The sequence below is a fragment of the Oratosquilla oratoria genome, chromosome 24 (assembly GCF_046742065.1).
Source record: "Oratosquilla oratoria isolate Oo_2021 chromosome 24, ASM4674206v1, whole genome shotgun sequence".
Lineage (NCBI taxonomy): Eukaryota > Metazoa > Arthropoda > Malacostraca > Stomatopoda > Squillidae > Oratosquilla > Oratosquilla oratoria.
The window spans coordinates 1,486,064-1,496,063 of record NC_134800.1 but is presented as its reverse complement, the minus strand read 5'-3'; the positions used below and the strand labels follow the sequence as shown (position 1 = coordinate 1,496,063).

At 39.1% G+C, this 10,000-nt stretch overlaps 1 protein-coding gene across 1 annotated transcript in view; it reads left to right on the top strand.

Annotated features, from left to right (window-relative positions):
• The window catches only part of LOC143038368 (protein FAM177B), a 49,126-nt gene that overhangs the window by 11,074 nt on the left and 28,052 nt on the right, over positions 1–10,000 (top strand). The window contains exon 2 of the mRNA XM_076207413.1: positions 1,807–1,838. Coding sequence (XP_076063528.1) covers positions 1,807–1,838 — 32 coding nt within the window. The remainder of the gene's footprint in view (positions 1–1,806; positions 1,839–10,000) is intronic.

Sequence of the window (10,000 nt, the reverse complement as noted above, 5' to 3'; positions counted from 1 at the left end):
TTGATTGTGAGAGATAGGAATGTGCTTGCCTTTACGGTTTACAGAAAAATAATATCCATTCAGTTTTTTTTGCCAGCCTCTATATATCAAAGAAGTTTAACTCCATTTTTTTCTCTGAATATATATAATTTGTAGCCCTTTATTCATGAAATAAAATTTTATTTCCATCAAGTCCCAACTAATTATTTAAACGGGCCTACCTTCTAGGGTTCTTGGAAAAAAAAAATCAGCCGAACTAGAACAAGTGTCTTTAGCTCCTCATCCAACACCAAATAATTCGCTCATAATTTTTTTTTAACAATTTCCTTCACTGAATACGTCACCCTCATGTCCAGAGTTGTTCTAAAAGAAAATATACAATTAGAGAATTATTAGTGCATATATTAATTTCATCTTAAACCTTATATTTTGATTCTAGCGTTTGATTTATGTCTGTGAGAGGCCTTAGTGCAATTGACACCCTGACAAGAGCGTTTTAAATTTGTCTGACTATTTCATCCTACTCCTGTTTTGATCCCATCGTTTGAATTTTGCCCATAGATTGTCATCATACACTTTAAATTCATTTTTCATCCTACTTCAGCATTTGAATTCCATATACTTTTGTCATCCTACACACAATATTTTGATTCTATCGTTTGGTTTAGATGTATATTGAATTCGACAACATAACTAAAGCGTATGAAATTTATCTGTCATTTTCATCCTACTCATGTTTTGATACCATCGTTGAATTTTATCTATATTATCACAATCGTAAATTTTGAATTAAATTTTCATTCTACTCCAGGATTTGAATTCCACATATTTGTGTCATCCTACACGTGATATTTTGATTCTAGCAACAGCCGGTGTTTTGTCCGGATACCCAAAACAATAACACAATATATTTTAATTGCGTGATTATGGACCATTTGGTGGCTGTTGCCAGTTATACAAAGGTCTCTTGGGTCTCCTACAAGAGAAGTCTGAGGCAACGGATTGATAGATACTACACAGGAAAGGAATCTCAAATGTAATGTGAAATACTAACATGTTTAGATAAGCGTATCCATTTTTTTCAGTTGGTCAACTGTTTAGTTGTACACTGATGAATCGTAGAAGCAAATATAGATGCACGCATAACCAGTTACTAGTGAGGTGACTGAATGACATGATGTGCGCTATAATTGATGTGGATATTTGGCCAGTACTGTCCGTTACTATCCAAAGCTATCGGCATATTTTAGACTTACTTGGTGAACACGTTTTTCGTATGAAACAAGATTTTATTTTTATTAGTATTACTGTTATTATTGTAATTATTATTATTACTATTATTATTATTATTATTATTATTATTATTATTATTATTATTATTATTATTATTATTATTATTATTATTATTATTATTATTATTATTATTATTATTATTATTATTATTATTATTGTTATTGCTATTATTATTACTATTATTATTATTATTATTATTATCATTATCATTATTATTATTATTATCATTATTATTATTATTATCATTATTATTATTATCATTACTATTATCATTATCATTATTATTATCATTATAATTAATATCATTATTATCATTATGATCATTATCATTATTATCATTATTATTATTATTATTATTATTATTATTATCATTATTATTATCATTATCTTTATTGTTATCGTTACTATTATTATTATTATTATTATTATTATTATTATTATTATTATTATTATTATTATTATTATTATTATTACTATTATTATTATTATTATTATCATTATTATTATATATATTTTTTATTTTTTCTATGATAGCGCGCCCTGTGCCTGTGTCTTGTCGTCCAAAGGTCAGTTATTGATTCATTTGTGTGAGGCTTTTTCCAGTGACTCATCATCAGGGGAGGTGGCTTGATCATAACCGAGGTACTCTCAGGGTTTGTACAAAAGAGAGAAATAGAGCGCTACAGATTAATTATCAGTGCTGGAAATCCTCTCATCACGACTCCCACCCACCCCCAGATAAAACAAGCAATACAATTCGGTAAGTTCTACACTAAATCAATCAACTCTCCGACCATTATCTCTACTACGCTTAATACTAGCACGTAGGTATTAATAAACACTTACTTGAAATCGCACATTTGGGCTTCCCACCCACTTCAGCCCCAGTTATCTCTGATTTGGGCTCGCCCAGGACCATTACCTTCACGCGTCACCTCGACGGGTATTCCTTTCGCAACAAAAACACTTTTGCTTCCATCCCGGTCTTCCCCTCCATCCGATGCTGTTTCCCCGCATTCTTGTACCTCGTCTTTCCTCAAGGCCTTATCACACTCGGTTGTATTTCCTCCGACTGTTGGGATGGATTTACAACTCCCACAGCTTTCGTGAAGAAATCTGATATGCTGGAGGGGAAAAATCCAGCATATCAGATTACAGTCTATGTGTTTTTGCTGGGAAAACAAATTTATTTATCATATTCATTTTACGGGGGGGGGGGTTTCTGGAGGTTGGCGGTGTCGCCGATTAATTGGAGGTTGTGATAACTCCTTCACTCATTCTTTCCACGGCCAAACCCTCGTCATCCCTTTCTGATTTATCCTAATGTGCCAGTTCTCTTTCCACTCGAGCGGGGAACCGAGAATGGGATGGATGGACGGTGTGAAAGGGGGCAGGAAGTGCAAGCGGAATGTCTGTCGAGCAGTGAAGAGAGGGAGAGAGGGTAAAAGATAGGTGTGAGTAGAGCGGTTGTCGTGAATAGATGAGGATCTTATGTGGCCTAAAGGGATTTCATCCTGCCTCATTTCCAAAGAAGTTAGCGGAAGTGTAGGGAAGGTCGCCATGTAAGTGAATCAGTGGGGGTAAACCACCTTCGGCTGTGGGAGTGCTCTGTCGTGCTGCATTACCTCTGACCCGAGAAGAGGGAAATCCAGGAGCCAAGATGCAAAGGACAATTTTGTTTTATGTGAAGTAGGTGAAAGGCTTACATACTTTGACTCAGCCGAATACTGAATAGATGAATCAACAGAGGAAGAAATGAATGAATGCGTAAGTGATAAATGGATGAATAAACGAAGAAACAGTTAAATAAGTGAACATAAAAGGAATGAAGCTGTATAAGATAAGGAAGCAGAAAAGCGGTCATAGCCCTCGATCACACAATCGCCAACGACATTCCTCGTTTATTTCTATTACTATGACCATTGATGGCGACTGCTTTTATCATGAATGTGTATCAGAGACCCCCATGGATTAACAATGCACTATGACAAAGCCCGTAAGAACCTCAGCCCCCCCACCCCCCATCCTGGACTAATTGTTCACCAGTCTTGCGGTTTGACGGCGTCATTGTGTATTTCCCACGAGTTATCGACGTTCGGGCTCGGCTCTTGTGTAAGGTACTTGAACGATCAGGGAGGATCAAGTTTGCTTGTCCTTCGCCCGACGACTTACTCCCACTCCCCGTGCGTCGGGGGTAGTGGCTCATGACGTAATAGCTACTGCTCGCTACGATTGTGGGTGCAAAGGCTGTCAAGGCGCCTCGTATTGCATGTGGATGTATATTCCGGTGACTATTCTAACTTTGCATCAAGGCCGGATGAGTCAGAGCATGTCTCCACGCCTCGCTGGATGAATACACGTAATACATGAGAGGTAATGACATTCAAAACGTAGTTCAGATTTTCTCTGTGAGTGGAGAATTGTCCTCAAGCATAAAGCTATGCTTCGTGGCTCTGGTCTGTAGAGGTGCCACCAATAGTCCCAAATTACTGGTGGCATGATTATACCAGTAGAGGGACTTGGTGAGACCAATTACTTAGTCAGGCTTTTTTCACCTTTCTCTCTCTCTCTCTCTCTCTCTCTCTCACACACACACACACTAAACTGGGATAAGATAAATACAAGGGGACACGATAAGAAACTCACAAAGGACAGCTATAAAAGAGACCTAAAACAGTTTTCTACAGAGTGGTGGATATCTGGAACAAACTGGATATAACAATAGCGTGTGCAAAAAGTATACACGAATTTAAGAGCAAACTAGGCCCTTCAAGGTACAAAGACGGGGCACCACGAGCATAGCTCCCCTTCCCGTAAGATACAACTAGGTAGATACACACACACACGCAAGTGGTAGAGTTCCCGGCCACCACTACGGCGGTCCGGGTTGGAATCCCGCCAAGGGCTGAAATAATTTCAGTATCGCTGCGAGTCGTTACTCCAACTCTCGTGGGCGGGGAGTTGTGTGTGTGGATGTAAGGTCACAGCATTACCCATAGATCGGTCATATATATGAGCTCGAGCTCTCTTCTGGGTGGAAAATAGCTGTTGATCACGAGTCTAACACGTGATCCAAGACAATGGTAAATCACACACGTGCCGCAGTAGTAGAGTTCCCGGCCACCACTACGGCGGTCCGGGTTCAAATCCCGCCCAGGGTTGAAATTATTTCAGTATCGCAGTGTGTGTGTGTGTGTGTGTATACATACATACATACATATATGTATACACATATACGGACCTCCCAGCCCCAACGATTGATAATCAGGTAGGGCTATGGTGGGTTACAAGAATGGCATCTACTGCATCTCCTGTGAAATGGAGTTTAACGTGCCTCTACCTACCAACTCGCCCTTAAGCAGCGAGCACATAGGAGTGATAATTGTTATGGAGTGTCTGGGCTTTGGGTCGGATAGTGTTTAAAAATAGCATCGCCGGTTCGGCGTGTCTGTTCCCTGCATGGGGTTGCCCTGGGGTCAGCCAGGTGCTGCTCTGCCTTGCTTGATAAAAGCTAATATCTCTCTTGGTATGTCCCTCTCACCTTGACTCTCCAGCCATCAACAGAAGTCTCCGGCTCATCAGTCCTTAAAAAATGGCGTCTTCATTAGTGCTCGCGAACCCTTCAACGTTCATGATCGTTCGTTAACGGTTTCCTAGTACGCCGGCTGATGTTTGTTTATTATCGATGAATATAAGAACGTCTCACAGCGCATGCATGAATATATGAATGTAAAAATTTCTAGCATTGTTTATTATTTATGATAAAATGCATAGAAATTGGCAAATGTTGTTACAAAAAACTTAATGACGCTTACTTTTTTTGCGGATGTGAAGACAAGCGCCTTGTGCTATTAGAAACAGAAAAATGACCTGTGATGAAGTTATACACATGCATTTTTCATTGTTGTATTAATAATAACCAGGTAGCAGGTTTTATTTTATCTTATGGTAACTATTATATGTAGAAACACATCAAGTATTGGGAAACAATATTTATGCACTTTGTCGACACCATCCCTACTTTTCCATTTTTATTGACTTTTTTCCCTTTTGCGTTTTATATGACCTTTTATTTTCCATATCATGTTATTACATGAGATGTTTTTTTATTTTTGTGTCTGCATATCTGATAATGGCGATACGATAAATATGATGAACCTACTGCCCTTAGGTTGATATCTGCACCATTGACTAGATATGTCAACAACCTGGCTATTGCTATCGTCACTCTCAATTTCCGTCGACGTTTCAAGGCTGTAAACGTGAAACTTGTTTGTCCCTTATACAACTTATCACCATATATCAGAATATCACTCTCTTCCCTTACACAAGTGTGCCTGGCACAACGGTGAAGTATTTATTTGTAGTGTCTATTCATAGACTATTAAAACTCAGTTTAATGTTGCATAAAAATCTACATCACTTGCAATTTGTAACGTATAAGGAAATATTATAAAGATCATATATTTCTGGATAATACTTATATTTGATTTATAGGCTATGGTATCACACATAGTAACAATAACTAATTACCATACGCAACTAGAAACTAGTACCAAAATAAACACCAAATGTGAGGACGGACGGAGCCTTTATTGTATTAGTACGACGTTTCGCTTGTAACAGATTTGTCAAGTACATAGTCGTAATACACATGACTGAAATTTAATAAGAAGAACGGGGGAATGGAGGGAGGGGGAGAGGAGGGGAGGTACGGGGGGGAGGGGGTCACTGGATACTAGGGAAGGTTAAGAAGGTGGACCAAATGCCTGGGAAAAGGAAAAGTTAAGGATAAGATGGAACAATTGGCTGAGTGAAGGACATTAGCTCACAACCGAGGAACAAAAGGAAGAACAAAATGAGAAGGGTGAGCAACTGTCTACTGAGGGTGGAAAACAACCTTAACAGGAAAAAATGGGATTTTGGAGGGCAGCTAGGGATGGCTTAAAATTTTGTTGACAATGGTTATTAAGGGAATTAGTGGGGTGAGGTATTGAATATGCCTCTATTTTCTTCAATTGCGTTGCTGCTTCCAAACCAGTAGGGCAGTTAAAGACACCATAGAGACTAGAATAAACATCGGTAAAACGCCGGACAATAAATCCGGTGTTTATCGGATTCCGTGCTCGGGATGTGAAAAATTCTACACTGGGGAAACATCACGCAATCTAAAAACCCGAACACGAGAACACCGACACGATGTCCACCATGACGCCACCACCAACGCATGTGTTGCACACAGGAGCAGAAGCAACCACCTGATGGACTGGGAAAATGCAGAACTTCTAGTACGTGAGCCCGACAAGATCCGTAGAAAATGTTTGGAAGCAGCCATCATACAAGGAACCACAGAAATGAATAAAACAGGGGCATATATCTCAAACCACCTCATTCCCTTAATACCCATTGCCAATAAAATGTTAAGCTATCCCTAGTTGCCCTCCAAAATCCCATTCTTTTCCCTTTCAAGGTCGTTGTCCACTCTCAGTAGACAGTTGCTCACCCCTCTCATTTTCTTCTTCCTTTTGTTCCTCGATTGTGAGCTAATGTCCTTCACCCAACCAACTGTTCCATCTTATCCTTAACCTTTCCTGTTCCCAGACATTTTGTCAAATTTTTCCTCAACCTTTCCTAGAATTCAGTGATCCCACCCACAACCCCCGTACCTCCCTTCCTGTCTCCCTCCCTCCCTCTCCCCGTTCACCCAGTTTATCTTATTTAATCTCAAGTCCTGTGTATTACGACTATGTACTTGAAAAAAGTTGAAATAAGCGAAAGGTTCCGTCCTCACTTGTGATGTTTATTTCGATAGACTTGTCGGCAACTGCCACTTTTATACAAACTGGTTTGTAGTTGGTGGATGCATAACGAATGTATTTAGTGTTGAAGGTGTTTCCAGGAGGCTAGGAAATAGCAGTTCATAAGCATGGGGTATGCGAGGAAAAATAAAGATAAAACCTACACGGGCTCGCAAATGATTAGATAAATACACCGAGATTATAAGAGGGATTTGTTCAATACTACCGCTAGTAGATCATTCAACGTATTTATTTATTCATTCATTCATTTATTTAATGTTATTTATTTACATTATTTTTATGTTTGTTTATATATTTTTGTTTATTCATTTATCTATTTTTTATCTGTGAAGCTGAGCTCCAGAAAAAAAAAATATTGTTCGAAGACCAATTCGTTATCCAGTGGGTTTAGTTTTTCTTTGTTTACTAAAATCAACGTAATTTTAGTTGCATCTATGTAAATAATTTTGTTCCATGCAAATAAATTTGTGACTGAATTATTTATTACTACACGCCACTCTCCTCGGAAATGGGACATACCGGCTTAATTCCTTTTCAGAAGCACTTTTCTATAGTCCTATTTTCAGTCCGCTAAGTATTAACGTTTCGATATATATATATATATATATATATATATATATATATATATATATATATATATATATATATATATATATATATAGAGACACACTTTCTATTTCCTTATTTCACTTCGTCATTTCCTTTCCTCAAACCGTCACCGTGGCATACTTGTGGAATCTTTTTTCTCTAACGTTATCTGTCTTAGCCTACTTCATGACGATAGGACAAGCAGCCTGGGTACATCCGCTGCGCAAATACACTGGAGCAAAGGCTACCAACACATACACACAATGTATATATATATATATATATATATATATATATATATACATATATATATATACACACATATATATATATACAAATATATATACATATATGAATATATATTTATATATATATACTGTATATATATATATATATATATATATATATATATATATATATACTGTATATATATATATATATACATATATATATATATATATATATATATATACTGTATATATATATATATATATATATATATATATATATGTATATAAATAATCTATATATATCTGTGTGTGTGTGTGTGTGTGTGTGTGTGTGTAATACTCTCGCTGTTTGAATTCATGTTACTTAGGCGGGCGTGCGATAAACATTGTAACATCGAAAGAAACACGAGTACTAAATAAATAGATAATAAAAGGAAAGCCAATGTTACAGACATACTTTGGCTCTAGCCAGGTCTTTTTATTCAGCTGAGGGAAACCCCACCCGTGTATGTGTATGTGTGTGCGTGTAAGTGTACGTGTATTTGTATGTGTGTGTAATGTGAGTGTATTTGTGCGTGTAATGTGTGTATGTGTATGCGTGTATACGTGTAATGTGTGTGTATGTATAAGAGCGTATTTGTGAATATGTTTGTGTATGTGTGTGTTGGGGGGGTCTGAGAGTGAAGAAAGTCTTCTTCCGACGCCTCCAGTTCTCTTCAAGAACCTTCGATTCCATCAGGGTGTATTGTATCGGTCCGGGCTAATGAGACCCATATCCAATAGAGGCCAGCGTCCTCAGGCTGTCCAAGAAGCTCCCGACGCCCTGGTCTCAGTCAGGGCAGTGGCACCAAGCCTAGGACCGAAGGATTCCTGTCCAACGGAGGCACTGCGGTCAGGGCTAATGAGACCCGTCTTCCGCCAGTTTCACGGTGCCTTGGACGATCCTGAAAGTCTCCCGGGTCGGCACGGGAGGTCCGTTCTCGAAGAAGGCGGCCGAAGGTCAGGGCTAATGAGACCCATCTTCCAACGGCGCCGCCGTTACCTCTCTTGAAGAGGGTGATCCTCCGTCGGGCTTCCATGGTGCGGGCTAATGGGACCCGAAGCTCCGCTGCCGATCTTGATCCAAGTTCATTTAATTCGGAAGCCCTTTTCCGATTGGAGGTCGCTGGTCGGCAAGGGGAAACATCCCTGTGGGGAATTTCGTTTCTTGAAGAGGTCGCTGGGGACGCGCGGTCGAAGGCTCCCCTCACTCTGGCGACGTCCTCCGGAGGCCTCGTGGGAGCGAGGGTCGTCGGGGCAAAACACATCTCGATGACACAGATTGGACGGGCGTGACCTCAGCTGACCGAGAATGAGGTCACGACCAGGTCACGGCGGGTGGAGACCATTTTGACAATGTGGAGTAGTTCTTTAACATTTTCATTAAACAAATACACAAATATACAGACAAATAGATAAATTAATTAATAGATAAATACAATTAATTATTTGAATAGATACATGAAATTTGCTCAAATGTCACACTTAATGCCCAGTAGGTCTTCGTCAGGTTCTTTGCCGCAACGCTTGTCTAGTTATTAGTGTTATTAACCTATGGAGATTTTCATGTGATTTCCAATTATTATATAATTAAAACCTGCAAAATCTATCAATGCCAAAGGTTAAATTTCACTGTGGATTTATTACGATTTTCTGTAGCAATTCCTGAGACAGGGAGATGGATGGTTAATACGCTATCATTCAGTTACTGCCTTTTTTCTTCTTCTTTGTGTGCGTCTGTGTGATTCACCATCATGGTATTGGATCACGTGTTGGACTCGTGGTCGACAGCTATCACCCTTCCGGATGAGAGCTCAAAGCTCATACAAACCCGATTTGTGGGTGATGTTGTCGCCTTCCACACACACACGCACGCACGCGCACGCATCCATCACTTCCGTCACGTGGTGCAGCCCCGAGGGGCTGACACTCAGTCTCTTGAGCGGGCCAAGAACTCTTTCGATTTTTACTATTTCTTCAGAATTATTTATTTCGTTTCGTTTTATTTTCTTGCATTTTTCTTGTACAAGGAGAGCTGACAACCGGCGACTG